General features: G+C 37.6%; 1 protein-coding gene across 1 annotated transcript; it reads right to left on the minus strand.

Annotated features, from left to right (window-relative positions):
* Positions 1-10,816: 10,816 nt before the first annotated feature.
* On the minus strand, positions 10,817-11,385 carry FERD3L (Fer3 like bHLH transcription factor). The gene has a single exon (XM_029957634.1). It carries the CDS (start codon positions 11,383-11,385, stop codon positions 10,894-10,896), a length of 492 nt encoding a protein of 163 aa, XP_029813494.1. The 3' UTR covers positions 10,817-10,893.
* Positions 11,386-18,127: the final 6,742 nt, after the last annotated feature.

Here is an 18,127-nt window from a genome sequence, read left to right on the forward strand (position 1 = left end):
GCACACAAACAGGTACAAAAATGACCAGCTTTCCTATAGCGTATATAAAATGAACATTTATATAGAGAGAGCTATGCATGCATGCACACATATATGCATTTACATATTAATACTTTTCATGTAGTGGATTCAACTTCCCATAGCACAGTCTCTACTGTACATCATCCTTAATTTAAAACCTGAACTTATAGGTATATAATAACTAGTTTATTTTCTCAATTTTGATGTTATAAACAATACCCAGGTACCTCTTTTGTAATCTAATCTTTGTACATAGTACTGGTTATTTCCTTAGGCTAAATTCCTACCAGTGAAATTTCTATGAGCAAGCTGTAAGAATCCACAAAATATCCTAATGTTGTAAAATGTGGCTTAGATCTTCCCAACTAAAGCCAAAGTTCAGTGAGCATTCTTGAATCCTTCCTTTATAACGCCTTTCTTGATATGGTAAATTACCTGAACTTCAGATAGTCTTGAATCTCTCCAAGAGGAAGGAGCTCTGCTCCTGGGAAAATTTCTGTTTTTCTCATTGAGTAAATGACCCTCATCTAATCAATGAGTGTTCTGTAGGTTTCCCGAATGGCAATTCCAGACACGTTGTTTTCTACAATTTATTGGCTGCTGGTCTTAGTAATTATATGCAGGGCTGATAGACTAATGTGGAGCTAATGCTCAGTTGATAATTGAAGTAATTCATGGGCTTATTTTCCATATATGTAAAGACAATGATGCTCACTTGAATTCTGCTGACAAGGGTTAGAAAAGTTCAATAATCATTAATATCATGACCATATGAAATAGTCAAGAAATCTTGAGATGGCTATTAGTGAAAAACAGTAAAACTACCAAAGTATGGAGATGGAAGACAAATGAAGCCACTTTTAAAATTTGAGCTAGTAGTAAAAAAATGTACCTATGTACCATCCATTCTAAAACACATGTGAAAGCATTCTGATCAAAATACTTTTACATGTTTGCATGTATGCGGCTCGTACAATGGGAGAGGGATTATAACCAGAGAGAAGCTCTGAGGGTGTCGTGATTAAGGACCATGGGGTCTGGACTGAGATACGGACTGAGATTTGGATGAAATTTGGGTAGGTTTTTGTTGTGTTTTGTTGTGTGATACTTTGAGTTCTGGGCCTTTTTCAGCCTTTTTCATGTTAACTTTAGAAGCAGTTGATTGAATTTGATGGCTATAATTTACTAATAATGGTATGAAGTTTAATTTGTAGTTGTGTCATCTTGAAACAAAGTGGCATCCAATATGTACATTCTAACTGAGTTCATCTGCTCTAATTTTAATGAACTTTGATGAGATTAAGCAAATGAATAGTGATGAAAGAAATGGTGTGGCATGTTCAGTAAGATCTACAATTAATAAAACCACTAGTCAAATGCTAGTTAACTACAGTTACCACATTTTTTGGTAAAAATTATGAACCCATAGTGAGAATATTTGAAATTGGGTATGTTTCCTAAGTCAGAAGAATTTAGTAAGTTTCAGGAGACTCTTTATCATCAAGCCTCAAATAAACGATCTGAAGTTGAATCAAAGCTTTTAAAAGGAGCAAGGTGTGATAATTATCCTTCTGTCTTCTTATGCCAAGAAGAAAAGTTATTAAAATAGTAGACATGAAAAGGTTACCCATTTTTATTATTTTATTTTAATTTTTTAGGGTTACCCGTTTTGTTTTAAATTTTTTACTATTTTATTTTAGACAGAGCATGCAAGCAGAGAAGAGCAGCAGAGGGTGAGGGAAAGACTCTTAAGCAGGCTCCCTACTCACTGTGAAGCCCAATGTGGGGCTTGATCCCATGACCCTGGGATCATGACCTGAGCTAAAATCAAGAGTCAGACACTCAACTGACTGAGCCACCCAGCTGCCCCTAGAGTTACCCATTTTTAAATGTTGAGAAATTATGTATAAGTTCAGGCCAACTTTATATTTTCAAGAACTCCTATTTAAATTGCTAGTAAGTCTAGGCCAGAACATTCAAAAGTTTTCAAAGATTTCATATAAATCTACTAGCATTGGAGTGAAAGAAAAATCTGTGAATAAAGAAGGTAAAGCCAGGCACTTTTTTTTCTTTCAAAAAGTGTAAATGGCAGAAATAGCACAAATGCCCCAGAGAGCGCTGTGAGATCAAGCTTCCCTCTGCTGCTCTGAAAAAGAGCCTTTTGTCTTTTCCTCCCTGATTGTCCTCTGTGGAAAGCAGGTGGCAGTCATTTAACCTTGTTAGGTACACAGGGACTCCTATGTCCCCCAGGGAACCTAAAACAAAGCATGACCATGCACTCCATCCCATTGACTGAGCTGAGATCCAGGTTTTCTTTTCATGTTGGTCTAGATCAGATCAGGTATGCATAAATGCTTAGTAATTGTAGTGGTCCCAACACTACAACTTTCAAGATGAATTTGCTCAAAAATAAATTCCCAGAGGATTTACCAATGGAAGTATCACCTTTTCATATAAAAAGCTTTATACGCAAATTTTAGAGGTTATTTAGAAATGTAGGGTTTACCGTGGCCTTTCTGGCAGATCAAAGATTGTGATTACATGTCGTGGACCAGAAGCTTTGCCTTTAAATGTCTATGCTTTCAAAACAAAATTAAACACAAAATACACTAGTCTGATGGCAGATTAAATTTGGCACAAATGCCATGCTATTTAAAAGACTGATTGTGGTGTTGCTCAGTGGTTGAGCATCCAACTTCAGCTTGGGTCATGATCTCACAGCTTGGGAGTTTGAGCCCCACTTTGGGCTCTATGCTGACAACTCAGAGCCTGGAGCCTACTTCAAGTTCTGTACACACAGAACTTGTGTGTGTGTGTCTCTCTCTCTACCCTTCCCCTGCTCTCTCTCTCTCTCTTTCTCTCAAAAATAAATAAACATTAAAACATGTTTTGAAGACTGATCCTGTTTAGGAGAAGCAAGACAATTTAAAATTGTTTTTGTGTGTGTTCTCATGAATCCTTCTAAAAGGCTGAATTGTCATTTTGCTCTGTATACACATTGAACATTGAAATAGCATAAACAATAATAATAACAGCATTACCTAAATATTTACTTTGTATGAGGCACAGTACTAAGCACTTTATTTAACCCCTCAGATACTTTAAATTGCTCTGTGTTTATGACTTCTACTTTACAGACCAGGGTAGGTACTGAAGCCCAGATGCTAAGGGAGCTAGCTAATTTTGTTAGTGGCTCCTTCAACACTCAAATCCATACTTGGGAATGTATTTGGCCAAGGAACCCAGAATCAGATACTCAGTTCTTGGCTATGACCTTTAGGGGTAGAATCCTGATTTTAATTCCAGGATCCACATAATACCATGCACAAAAATGTTTTCACTTTCATGAAACAATTGAAGAAAAATTATAGAACAGGATATAAGTCAAGTATATGTGAATGTCTCCCTAAAATTAATAACAATTTATGTTTGTAAGGTGCTCTGCAGGTTCAGAGAAATGTAATAGTGGGGCACCTGGGTGGCTCAGTCAGTTGAGTGACCAACTTCAGCTCGGGTCATGATCTCATGGTTCAGGGGTTCGAGACCTGTGTTGGGCTCTGTGCTGACCGTTTGCTCAGAGCCTGGAGCCTGCCTCTGATTCTGTGTCTCTCTCTCTCTCTCTGACCGTCCCTTGCTCATCCTCTGTGTCTCTCTCTCTCTCTCTCAAAAATGAACATTAAAAAATAAAAAAAAAGAAATGTCATAGTAATTATCTGATTTTTTAATTTTATCTTGAAATAATTATAGAGTCATAGGACATCACAAAGATGGTTCAGAGAGGTTCTGTGTACCTTTCACTCAGTTTTCTCCATTGGTTACCTTGCATAACTATAGTACAATATCAAAGCCAGGAAATAACACTGTTGTTAAAAGACATAGTTTTATGCCATTCTATCACAAATGTGGGTTAATGCCAGGAGTGTTGCAATTAAGAAACAGAACTATTCGATCTGAAATTATCTGATTTAAATAAATGCATACTGATGTGGAAAATATATACTAAACTGTCATCTATAGGCTGTTGATAAAATAAAACTTCTCTGAACAAATTCTGATCATTTTTTCTCAGATTTAAAGGGACTTACATATCCTTTCTTTTTAGTATACATGTTTTTGCAGTAGCAGGTTAAAGGAAGGGGTTTTGATCTCTCTGCTTATTTATTGGGTGTGTACTGTTTTACTTAGAAAGATGAATGGACCTGCACTAAATGCTGGCACTCAAGTATTCCAGAAATAAAAAAATATTGGAGAATAAAAAAATTAGACTTTTTTCAACTTACTTAAAAGTATTATATAGTGAGTTCTCATTTTTATATATTTTATACATTTGCATATTACCACTGGTGATAAAGGTATGCTTTGTTCATAGAGTTTTTATTGCCATAACTGGGAGGGATATGATGATGATGATGATAATGGTGATGAGTATCTTAATAGTAGTTACCATTTAGTCAGTGTTTGTATACCATTTACTGTGCATATATCAGTTAATCCTCATAAGGGTCCTATTTACTGACTATTATTATCCCTAGTTTAAAGAGGAACAAACTGAAGACCAACAAAGTTAAATAAGTTGTACTAGCTTCTATAACATGATGTAATGTACTTGAAATTCAGACCCACTTCTGTCAAATTCCAGAGCTTGTGTTTATAATCATTATGTTCATCGAAAGAGTTTTGTCTCTTCTTTTCTGGCAGGGATGCACTGAAGCTGCTGGAGGAAAGTTGTGGCTTTAGAATATGCATAGAAATTTATTTCAAGGCCTCTTCAAAAACTTACACCAGTAGTCCACCTTGCCAGTTTCATTGCAGAGACTGTATCCCATTGGTACATGGTAAACCCATATCCACACTTCTGATCCTCAGTAAAGATAAACATAGTTACTTATTTTAACCACATCATTTCTACTTAAAAATAATAACCATATAATTATTAACAAATAACCTCAGTCCCTAAGAATTTGGTCTCAAATCCTTGACTGAGTGTAAATCTTGAGTGAGCCTGAGAAAGTCATTTAACTTCTCTATTCCATAGTGTCCTGGTCATTAGTAGAGTGATCATAATGTCTATATCCTAAAGTTATTATTTGAACTTTAATAGTTATGTAAAGAACTCAACTCAGTATAAGTAGGCAGGACAATAAATATACGGTTATAGATATTACTACTTATTATTATAGATATTATTACTTCATCCAGACCTACGAATCCAATTATTTGGCTTTTCTCCTTGAGACAGCTAGCTTCTCCAACAGTTCACTAAACTATGGGATTAAATATACTCAACATTTCACTAAACTATAGGACTAAATGTAGTCAGTTCAGGATATATTTGGTAACAAAGACAGCTTGTGATTTTACTAAGTTTTGGAGAAGTCACAAAATTATCTGCAGTAAAAAGTGTAATCATATTCATTCATTTGTTCATTCAAACACATGTATGTGATGTTGTTGCCTTTTATTGTTCACCAAATGATTGATCTATTTCCAAATTCTCATAGATATTTTCCTCCCTTTTGAAGACTGGGAATTATAAAAAGCTGTCCATAACAGCTGCTTTGAGGTCATCTACGTTTGCTGACTGCAGGTGGAAATCTCTTTCACAGAACGCAAATAGAAGGTGGTAAAATTTGGCCTTTGAGGGAGCCAGACTGTACTCGCCTTTTGTTTAATTTATCATCCACAAAGTGAGTTAAGGTGCTTTTGATCTTTGGAAACAATATCTTTCAAAATAATGTGTTGCTTATATGTGACCATTGATCCTGTTTAGGTATCTTGGTATCATGCTGATTTCAATGAGCGAATGAGTTTTTAAGATGGTACATTGGCGACTCAGTTTAGTAGAAAGACTCTAGATCCAGTTAAAATCCAGTTGGGAGGATCAAATGAGAGGAAGTGTATGAATGGCGCTTTGAAAACCATAAAGTTCTAAGTAACCATAAGTCATTTTATTCTGATAATTTCCATCATATTTATTAAATTCTTGGTTTCACTGAGTATTAAAAATTTTGCTTTCTGCAAGATTGAAGGTGGAATTCTGCCAACTATTAGCCATAAAGAGTGTTTTAAAATATATTCATACTATTCTTTGCAATTCTTTATATTTCTTTATGGAATATGTTTTAGGTACAGAACTAAAAATTTGGGGTCACAGAGAAGGTTGTGGAATTTTATAGGCTTTGGTTTATAGAGATTTGAAGGTTTTTCCATCTTTCTGGTATTTTATTCATGTCAGTGTGCATGGAATTTTCCCTTTCCTTCTCCTCCTCCACCAGGTTTGGTTTTGAGCTTTGGATTCAAAGAAACCCCAAAGTCAAAACAAAATGGTCAGAACTGCTGACTTTTGTTTTGTAACCTTTTTTAGTTCAGCATTCACAGGAAGAGAGGGCGCTGACCAGAAACTGGGACTAACTTCACCCAAAATGTTGGCAAAGTTCGAGAACCTTTCAGTGAACTTGCACCAAGATATAGATATATACCCAAACTTCAACACTTTTCTGTTTTACATCAAAGATAATTTAATGAAATAATATCACCCTATAAAAAGTAGATGTAGTACTTAAAATTCAATATTAATCTGCCAGTTATTTTTGGTCAAAATAAAATAATTTGCATTTTGTATTTTTGTATATTTATAAATATAGTCTCAGTTTTTTGAGCTGCAAGTCCATTTTGAAAGTTTACATGTAAAATGTACTTAAGTGTTTTCATTACCTTTGAAATTTTCTTTGAAGATTTGTAATTAAGAATAACAGTATGCTAAACTGTGCTTATCAAATTTCACCTCAGAATTTTTATAGTTATGTTATAAACCTTCTACCACATTGTTTTTATAATGGAAACGCTGACAAATGCAATAATAATACCAATACAAGTCCAAGGATCTTAATTGTATGTTCATGCAGGAATTATGCATACATACTAACATAATATTTTGTTCAGTTTTCAGTGCTAATTTTGCCAAAATATGCTTTCACTTTGGGCACTTGTAAAAGACGATCATACTGAATGGCTGCCTGTTTATGGCAAAGGCTTCTGATTATTTTTACTTTCCTTGAGAGTCTGATTGTCTTTAAAATATCATTTCATTTAGGTTTTGTTTGTTTGTTTATATGTCTGAATACTAATAGTAACCTGAAAATTATGGGGAACTTAGTTTGAGACCAACAGGCAGGTTTCAGTCAGTAAATTGTGTGATAAAAAAAATCGCCTCCTTTCAGCATCCAAAATGGTATTTCAATTCCAAATGTTCAAATAACTTTTAGATCTCGAAAACATTATTATGAATTTTCAGACATAATTGACATTAGGAATTTTTTTTAACTGGTGGAAGGTATTAAAAAACCAGTATCTACTGATATTTTATTGGTGTTGGTTTAAAAGATAAAGAATAAAACAATTTTAACATAGGTTATGTTATACACTTAAAACACTTGTATTAAAATGTACACTGACAGGGACACCTGGGTGGCTCGGTCGGTTAAACATTCAGCTCTTGATTTCGGCTTAGGTCATGATCTCACAGTTCTTGTGATGGGGCCCTGAGTCAGGCCCTGCATTGATGACACAGAGCCTACTTGAGATTCTCTCTCTCCCCTCTCTCTCTCTGCCCCTCCCCATACTTTCTCTCTCTCTCTCTCTCAAAATAAACATTAAAATATATATATATAAAGTACATTGACAGACGGTAGCTGCTCCTGTGGTGAACATCATAATGTGTAGAGCTGTTGAGTCATTATGTTGTACGCCTGAAACTAATGTAATATTGTGTGTCACCCATAGTGAAAAAAATAAATTTAAAAAAATAAAAGTGCGCTGAATTTATGGATCTAACATGAAAAGAACTAAACCTGTCACGTTGCTTACAAAAGTTGAGTGTTGAGATATGGATTCATGGTCAAAATGCAGACGATGTGTCTTATCCCTATGGATGGCTTGGTGTAAGAAATAAGTCAACCTATTTCTCTGTGTTTACAATTCTTATTTGGCTTCAAATTTTTCTATCAGTACAATGATGAAGAAAATGCCTTAAGAGACTTTGCATTTTAGAGTAGCTTCTAAATACACAAAAAACTTACAAAGAACAAAACATTCATGCGATTTATCAGATTGAAGAATTGTGAACATAATTCTTCTGGTAATAATGGGGAAATCACTTTTTATTTAGAGGCTGTTCTAGATATTATTTATGTGCTGAAGAACTACTCACATAATAATCATATTATGTGATTACTAAGAATATAACAAAATGGTTCACAATATGAGGGAGAGGATTAAGGGTGATGGGTGTTTGTATTTACTCTTTAGGACTCAGGGATTTAGAGGTCCTTTGTCTACATGGATTTTTTTTTTAATTTCTGGTTTTAAATAAGCGTATTGATGATTCCTGGAGTTGAACCACTTTTCAAAAAACTTAACACTTGTAGAATTTTTTAAATGATGTTTAATTCTCAGGAGGAGTTTAAGTGGGAGAAGTAAGGGAGCTTCTGCAAGTTCTTTCAATTTTGAACCCATTCACACAATATGTAAAATGTCAACTCATTTTTTAATTGATTAAATAAATAACTGAATAAGCTGAGGTATTAATGGAGCCACTAGCATTCCATAAGAAGTTGGGGAACAGAATACTGCTCAATTACTTTCTTTCAACATATTAAAATGGGTAATTTTAAATTTACCTTAAATTGGTCTCAGTAGCCAAAAAGTTGTATAGAAAAAGAAGAGAAAATGAGTAATTTTATGTTATAAAACTGATACAGAGGTCATTGTCTAAATTTCAGTTTATTTTGTAAAAGTTCTAGAGAATAAAAAATACACTCCCTAATTTTTGTTGGGTTGGGTTTTTTTTTTAAATCTTATCTGGTTACATTGTTTTCTTTTACCTGTTTATCCTGATGTTCCTATGGTAGAGGTGGAAAAAATCCTAGTGAAAAGGCACAGTCAAAATAAGAAATTGTCTTTGGAAGACAATTAGAATTAGTTCTGAAATTTTGTCATTTCAGAACTAATTCATTTCCTATAGATAGGAGAACTAGGAAGAGTTTTAAATTCAGACACTTGAGGGAGGAGCAAATCCTGGCAGTGCTGGTGGGAAGGCATGGGGACTGGCAGCACCTACCTGGAAGGAAATCTGGCCATTTGTAGCCACAAATGAAATGTTCATGATGAAGAAATTTTATTTCTAATTCTCTAATATCAGGAAGTTCTCACAGGCAGACCAGACATCTAGAAGAATGCTCTTTGCATCACCATTTATTTTTTAAAGAGGAATTATCTTAGCTATCTACCTGTAGAGGACTGGCATTAAGTTGTGATACATCATTATGACAATAAAATACAATAATCAAAATTATGTTCGAATAGTATTTAAAGTTAGGAGAAAAGTGCTCTTTCTATACTGCTAAGTGGAGAAAGACCAATAACCAAAAGTATCTCACATTTCTTAAGCACATTTCATTAATATCTATACAGAAAAAAAGACTAGAAGGAAATAAAAATGCTGTGTGGTGATGTGGAGTGATTTAAAATTTATTTTTAACTTTTGTTTTCCAGACTTTCTAGGATAAGTGTATATTAGTTATTAATAAAAATATTTCTAAAGGTATGATAAGGAGAAGTGTGTGTGTGTGTGTGTGTGTGTGTGTGTGTGTGTGTGTGTTGGTATGCACAATGATGCGTGAGGTGAAGTGGCAAAATAAAGAATTAGGGAAATCGCGGTTGGGTGGGCCTTGTTCAGTCGGATTCCTCTCCTCACTTACCTACTCCTATCTGAAGAACCCCAGTTCAGGTGTTAGCAGGTTGCCCAGAAGGAAGAACCGTGGAATGGCAGAAGATCCAAACTGAAAATGGGCCCTCACCTTGGTCCGGCTTCAACCTCCTGTCCATCACGCACACACCGGCAAAGTGGAAGAATGCATCTCCTCCTTTGAGCTTTGATGTGCTTGTTCCTAGATGTGACTAGAAAGGAAGTTGTCTTCTCTACCTGCGGCTAAAAATTTTAAAGTGCGCGCTGAAACTTCGCTGCGCCTGGGAAGATCAGGTCCTTTTCCCGGAAGCGCAGGGGGAAGTCCAGCTCCGCGGCCAAAGCTCAGAGCCCAAGTTCCAGGCAAGCCCACGAGCGTCCCGGCCTCTGGGGCTGGAGCTCTCCCCGGCCGCCTCCGAGTTCCAGCGTCAGTCTCTGGGAGGAACCCGAACAAGATTCCTGGGTCTGCGCGTTAAGGCGAAGAGAGGGGAGAATGATGTCCCTTCTAAGAGGTCGCTTGTACACTGGACTCCCCTTCCTTCCTCACCTCCTTCCTTCCATCTCTCGACAAGCTAAGAGCACTGAACGAGAGGTCCAGAGTCCCTAGGCCTCCCCGGAGACCCTCCACCCTGCACCCCAGGACCTCCCTAAGCGCTTGGATGGGAGCGGAGCGTCTGCACGGAATTGGGCAGCACCGACTTTTGAGGCTTAAAAACAATTAAAAAAAAAATTTTTTTAAGTAGTAATGTCTATTTTATTATTTCTATTTTTTGAGAGGTGAAGAGAAGAGTCTGGACTCTGTAGAAGCCCCCAAGTCTGCAGTCTGGGGAGAGGATTAACTCCCCACCCACCAGGCCGGCAGAAGCAGCTTCTCAGAGCTCGCCTCGGCAGTGAATTCTACCTCCTAAGGCGCCCCAGACTTTGAAGGCTATCGCGTGTGTATTAACTCTCCGGCTGCCACTCTTCTCAAGAGCTGTGAGGATTTCTCAACTCCGGACCAAGCTCCAGAGCGCCAGGCTTTCTGTCTTAAAGAGTCCCTCCTGGTCCCTCGGCCGCACCCTGCTGGGTCCTGATGCACCCCAAGCCCCCCGCCCACGAGGAGAGGGCAGACACCTCCATCCCACCCCGACTCAGCCGGTTTCCTTCTTTGCGCAGCTCTCCAAGAGCTCGGTCATGAAGGAGATGTAGACGATGGCCAGGCGTAAGGTCTCGATCCGGGACAGCCTCTTCTCGTAAGCAAAAGTGGGCACCTTCCTTCGCAGCTGGTCGAAGGCCTCGTTGAGGTTGAACATCCGTTTCCTCTCGCGGATGTTGGCTGCCTGGCGCTGGGCGTAGGTGATCACCCTTTTCCTCTTGGGACGGCCCAGCAGGGATGCGCCTCTTCCAGGCTCCTCTTCCTCCTCCTCCTCCTCCCCCTCGTCTACTTCGCCCTCCTCGTCTGGACCCTCCTCAAAGCGTGCCAGTCTCCTGCGTCTTCCCTCGCGGAGCACAAGGTCTCGGTCCCCAAAGGGACCCCCAGGTGCGAAGTCGCAGAGGAGAGGGTGCCCCGGGGTGGCCAGGGACAGGTCCGCGACGAAGTCCAGCACGGTGGCGTCCACGCACCTCTCCGGAAAGGCGGCCATCGCGTGGCCTTGGCCCTGCCTCTCATCGGTTTCTCCCAGGGAGGGGCGAGATTCTGGCGGTGGGCTTCCTAACAGTTCCGAATCTGATGCAGCACCATCACCGAAGGGCCCGGGGAATTAATATTTATAGCCAAGCTGATAACAGGATTAGTGGCACCGAGAGGGAAGGCTCCGACAATGTCCGTCCTCTCGAAACTGATGGAAGCAGACAAGCTTGAGCACGCTAGGAAATCTCAAAGGGATAGGCCTCCAAAACTGAGCTCCCTTTCGCTGCGCGACCTGGGACAGTTCCTTTTTGGCAACAACCCGCGGCTCTTACCTGCTGTGCTTTGTGTGTCTCTCTTCACCCCCGCAGCCTACTAATATTCTTCAGGCTCCTTATCTCATGTAGCTCTTTAATTTAGCTTTGGATTTTCAAAGCGAGGATGTTTTCCACCGCTCTGGCTTCTCCTTGGCTTCAGAGTAGAAGTGCTGAATCTTGCCACCCGACGCTGCCAATGGGTGTGAAACAAGTGCATGTGCTTTTAATGATGTCTTGAAGAGGGGCCCTGTCTGCCAGGGGTCGAGGAGAGCTGTTTGTCTGGTATCCCAGTGCAGCGGCTACTGAAAGGCAAGATCTTCCATTAGCTTAAGTAAGCACGGTAGGGGGGGCCGAGAGCGCATTCCCCAGAGTCGCTGTTGGAACCGGCTTTCTCCTTCCAGGGCTTCTAAACAGCTCTCCTGCCGCGTTACAAACCCCGACTTCCAAAGTCTGTTTTGTTGTAATCAGCCTAACAACTGAGATACTTGACTTTCCTTTCCCTACTTATCTCCTACTCAAGTAAAGTAGAAGATTTTACTTCAGGGCAAAATGATGGTGGCAATAAAATGGGGGGGGGGGAGGAGGAAGTTCATTGTATTTTCTCCCTAGTGTGCGTAACTGTGTAACCCCAGCGTGAGGGGAGGAGGAGGGAGGCGGGCAAAGCAAAAGCAAACACTCCCACCCAAAACAAAACTACGTCAGTCTCCTTTCAAAAATGGGATTTACCCTTTGATAAGCCAGTAAGTCGATCACTTCACTTTGTGTTGTGAAGGCTTTCAATTTTTAAATTGCCACTCGGAATTTGTGAACAAAGATACTCTTCACTTCCATCTGGATCATTTTCCTCAGTGATTTGTACTGCCCTACAGGACTTATGAGTGGAAACTATATTTTATTGAGTTCTATTTAAGGGAAATTTTAAAGTTATCTTTAGGTCATGTTTTTAAGATGAAAAGTGATTTTAAATTTGGTATGACTAAAACAAAATTTTACTAATTTCATATTATCTCTAATATTTAACAGAAGATAACATATTATCTCTAATCCTTCTTTGTCAGTAGCTATATTTATTTAATTATTCGGTGTAAGGATTTTTAAGAAGACAAAGAAGAGCAGAATAACATGTAAGAAAATCGTTTTAAGGGTAGATTAAGAGAAATAGCCTAAAAAGATGAGTAAAGAGACGCCTTGGTTCAAGAAAGAATTCCTGAAGATATCACTTCCTACTAAGGAGGGAAGTAGTGTGACCGTTCAGTTAGTACATTGGACAGCTCCCAGAAACCGCCTATTTCCAACAGGTCAGCACCATTGCTTTTCTTCCTAACCTTCCAGTGTGTGCTCTCAGACACTATTAAAGCAGTATCGTCTTGAATTCTTCTTCTTTCTTTCCTTCTTTTTTTTTTTAAACACATTTGTGTCTCTGTTCTCTTTTGCTCTTTTGTTCTTTAGTTGATTTTCTTTTCTTTTGAGTTTATCACACCCCAGTGTGCATTGTGATAACTCAGGCAGAGAAGAATGGAAATTTATGTTCTTGAAAGATATTAATGAAAGTGAGATCCTTGATTTTGATTACCTATTGATTTTTACCCAACCTCTTTCAAACAGAAGACTGAAAATGAATTGAAATTTCAGCAGTGGCTAAAGAATAAGTAAATGGGAGAATTAATTTTTGTTTTGGCCAGCAGCAACATACTTCCTAACTCTTAACTTGATGTGTTATAAAAATATTTGGACACATTTTATAGTTGATTTTAGTTGTTAAATGTTTCTCATAACTTTAAAAATTTTTTAAATGTTTATTTATTTTTGAGAGAGAGAGAGAGAGAGAGACAGACAGACAGACAGACAGACCGACCGACCAACCGACCCAGCTGGGGAGGGGCAGAGAGAGAGGGAGACAGAATCCAATGCAGGCTCCAGGCTCTGGTCTGCCAGAACAGAGCCTGACTCAGTGCTCAAACTCATGACAGGAGGTCATGACCTGAGCCTAAGTCGAATGCTTAACTGACTGAGCCGCCCAGGTGCTCCATAACTTTTCTGTTTTAAATGCAAACATAAGTAAATTAGATACTCCATCTTGTGAGAATCTAGTTTGACAATAAAATACATTAGGACATTTACTGAAGGGAAACATGACAGACATTTAGAAGTGAAATGTAATAAAATAGGTGTGTCATAAGCTATCGTGGACTCTAAAGAGGCATCTTTCTTAGATTTCTTGGCTTTTATGCAAGGGGATGGATATTTCAACAATCTTCTCACAAAAGAAACAGAATTAATGGAAATTAATTACTGTAGCAAAATTAATGGAATGCTGCACAGGAGTGGGCTGAAATATTAATATTAAAATATTAGGGAACTTATAAAAATATCTTAATAGGTATACCTATAGCAAGAACTTAAAAATACCTTTCTCTTAATTTGACTCATAACATTCCAAGATAAACACTTCTGTTTATACCACAGTAATTTCAGTTTATCCTTTAAGGTTCTAATCATGGTGACACAAATGTTAAAATCTTAATTGTAATGGCGGACTCTATTTTTTGTTTATAAATATAATGATAGAATAGAAATAAGTGAAATTAATTTTGTCTGTTTATTTTGAAACATATGCTCTTTAAAAATGCTTTTGTGGATATTTGGTTTTGCAGGAAATATACACAGTAAATGTAGTAAATTTATAAAAGTGATTTAAAACAGTTCATTCCTTTGGAAGAAACCATTAAACCTCATTAAATTTATTCATTTTATTAAAATATTTACAAATGAAATAAGTGCCTTTTCTCTCCTTTGGAGGCTCTGGGAAAATTCTCAACAAATGTAAAAGGAAATAAATTCTAGAGTGTGTTTATATTTAGAGTTAAGAAATTCTTGCTTACATTTAAACTAATTCTTGCTATTCTACATGTAATCCTGAGTTCAAATGAAAGTAAGGGCTCCTCAGAATGCTGTAGTTCAGGGATTGGCAAACTGTCTTTACAGTTGGAAAAATAGTAATTTAGGCTTTTTACAAGTTATTGAATCCCTGCTGAACTACTCAACTTTGCTTTTGTAGTATAAAAGTAGCCACAGACCACAGGTAAATGAAAAAGGGTGGCTGTGTTCTCTAAAACTTTATTTACAACATCAGGCAGTGGGCAGGATTTCTCCCTTGAGCTATAGTTTGCTGATCCTGCCCTATTTAATAAGAGTATTTTCACATTCCTTGGGGACTTGCTAAGATAAGGCATTCAAACATATAAGTGAATATTAAGTTGTTGAGCACATATCTTGTTTGCATGTGTGTATGTATGTGTGTGTTGGGAAGATGGACAAGAAGTGTCAAAATGCTCATGAAGCAACTGAATCTGTAGGTATTGTCTTTGAAATTACACTGAGGTGTTAAGAGAAACAAGAAGAGGCTCCGCATGGGAGGCATACACCAGGCTAACGTTACCATTGCAGGGACTCAAGGCTTATTTCTAGTCACTGAAAGCAAATACCAAATATGATGATCTGCTCTTTAAAATATTAGTATTACTAGGTTTGGGGTGAATAACACTTAACTAGGAATAAGTAAAGAAGAAGCAAAATTCCTGGAAATCAGTCTTTTACTTTGTGAAGTGCTTCTAATTGTCAAAATCCTATCAATCAAGGCAGCTGCTTCAAGAGGCTTACTTATCATTTCCCTCTTAATTTCCACTTATACCACCATTTCCCCCTCATAACTGTGGCAGAAACTGCTCAGCATTCCCCAGCATCTACTTACCCTTTTTCCTTTTAGTAACAGACCCACCCACACATACGTTAGGTTGGCACTCTTCTGCATTTTAGCTGGGCATATGTCTGCACTGCGACAGTGTGGTAAATGAGACATGATATGTGCAAGTTCAAGTTGGGCTTTAGAAATGAAACTGTTTGCCTTTCACTTGGTCCTTTGCTCTCTTCTCCTGGCTTGGAATGTGGGTGTTTTGGTGGTGAGCTAGCACAGACCATGTAGACAAGAACAACGTAGCTATGGCAGGGACTGGAAGACTTTTTCTATATGAGGCTAGATAGTACCTGTTTCAGGTTTGTATGATCTCTGTCGTAACCACTCAACTCTACCACTGTAAGATGAAAAGAGCCACAGATAATATATAAATGAATGGGTGTAGCAGAGTTCCAATAGAATTTTATTTAAAAAGAAGGTGGTAGGCAGAATTTAATTCTCAGGCTGTAGTTAACTGAATTCTGCCCTATGTGATGGCAGAACAGAAAGCTGGGACTCGAAATGATCTAATGGAGTAGAGCTGTACTTCCCAAATTTGAATCACTATTTGAGAAAAAAAAATACTTCCAATGTATCTCAGATCTCTTTATTTAGTGGTGTATTTTCAACTTGTACCAAAAAAAACCAGTCAGTGATTTGAAAGATTAAATAGATAGATATGCAACTTTAGATCTATTTTTACAGTGTCACTTATAAAACTGGCTTAAAGTCATAAATTAAATCCTTTTTTTTTTTTTTTGGTCTCAGGTTTTTCTCCTTCACATGAAATAGTTCCATTTCAGTTAGCTTTTGGAATAAATCTATTTTCCAAATTTCAATTATATTAATTCTTACATTAGTTGTTGTTTGAACCCTCTCCAAAGTCTTTCAGTTTGAAAAACATGTGGAAAACTAAAGAGGTATGAAGGAAAAAAAAATCCCTCAGGATGTTATAAACCTGCCCCCAAATAATTTCCTTTTTCATCTCATTTCCTATAGAATATTTTGGCACATTATTTTTAAATGTGACTTTCTTTGGTAATAAACATGATAGGCTTGACAGTCATCCTTAAGTTTATAAATTCTTTGTATACTTGGAGATTGAACAGTATATGTGTGACTTTGCAATTTAATACTTTTTCAAAAGTTTTTCCCATTATACTATTCATTTACGATATGGGGAAAATATTAGTATTAAGTTGAAACATATGTAACTTTCAAAAATCAAACCATTTTTAAACTTAAAAAAGTGGGCAACTTAATTGGCTTAACATATTCAAAGACACTCCTACTTAATAAGAAAATGGAATTATATTTAAAATAATATTATAAAGAATGTACTACCTTCATCAATATATTTAAATTATAATCTATTATTCAATTGTACAGCAAATGCATTGCACAGTAAGTTAAAAAATACATAATATTTTCCAACAGATTTTTATTGAATGCTTATGATGTACTTGACCCTTGTGGCATTGATCAAGGAATTTGGTATATATCAGTAAATAAGGTAGGAAACACAAATGTTTTTTTTATGGTATTGAGAGTGGTAAGTAATATGGAAAAAAGTTGCTTATATAAGTAAGATCATGAATGCTGAAGTTGCTATTTTAAATAGAGTTTTCATGCAACAGTTTAATTGGAAAGTGTTATTTGAATAAATACTTGAAGGTGGCAGGGAGGTAGGTAGTTGCATATCACGTGAGAGTGTTCCAGGGATATTTTAGAGAACATTTCAGAGAAGATAAGGTGAAAGAATGACTGAGATACTGGAGGAACATCACAGAGGCCACTAGACAGAAAGAACTGAAGGAAGAATGCTAGGAGATGAGATCAGTAAGGTAGGATGGGACAAGTATATCATGTAGGGCCTTTTCCACTTTGGCTTTTAGTTTGAATTAGATGAGAATCCACTAGAGCCTTCTGAAGATTTCTTACTGTTTAAAATAATCCCTTTGGCTAATGTGTTCAGAATAAATGTGATGGGGAACGTGAGGGACATAGGGGGACCTGACCAGAGGCTCTTTACAGTAACCCATTGGTAGTGATTGCTGTGACCTGCAGTGGTTATATCTGGGATATATTTTGAAGAATATTCAACAAGACTTGGTGATGCTTGTATGTGGCATTTGAAGAAAAGAAAGGAGTCAAGGGCAATCCCAAGGGTTTGGCTTGAACAATCGGAAAGAGAGTGATCAACTAAAAGGAGAAAGATCCCAGGAAAAGAAGATGTGGGAGAGGGTGAAGATCAGGAGTTCAGCGTTGACCATATTAATATATTTATTAACAGTCAAGTGGGGACACTGAGTAAGCTTCTTTCTCATTCTCTTGGGGTAAAAGTTATCACCGTGTCTTAAACAGCTCCATTTTACATGATGCACTATTCTCCCACCCCACTACCCATGAGACGCCATCTCCTATTTTCCTCCTCCCTCACTCGGCTTTAACTATGCTAGTCCCTTTGCTATTCCTCAAAACGTGTAGGCACACTATCTATCCTAGCGCCTTGGCATTTCTGTTGCCTCTGACTGCAATATTCAACTCTTAGATATTTATTTATTTATTTTTATTTTATTGTCAAATTGTTTTCCATACAACACCCAGTGCTCTTCCCCTCAAGTGCCCTCCACCATCACCACCACCTCTTTTTCCCCCTCCCCCCTCCCCCCAACCCTCAGTTCATTCTCAGCATTCAATAGTCTCTC

Source organism: Suricata suricatta, chromosome 2 (assembly GCF_006229205.1).
Source record: "Suricata suricatta isolate VVHF042 chromosome 2, meerkat_22Aug2017_6uvM2_HiC, whole genome shotgun sequence".
In the NCBI taxonomy this organism is placed as follows: Eukaryota; Metazoa; Chordata; class Mammalia; order Carnivora; family Herpestidae; genus Suricata; species Suricata suricatta.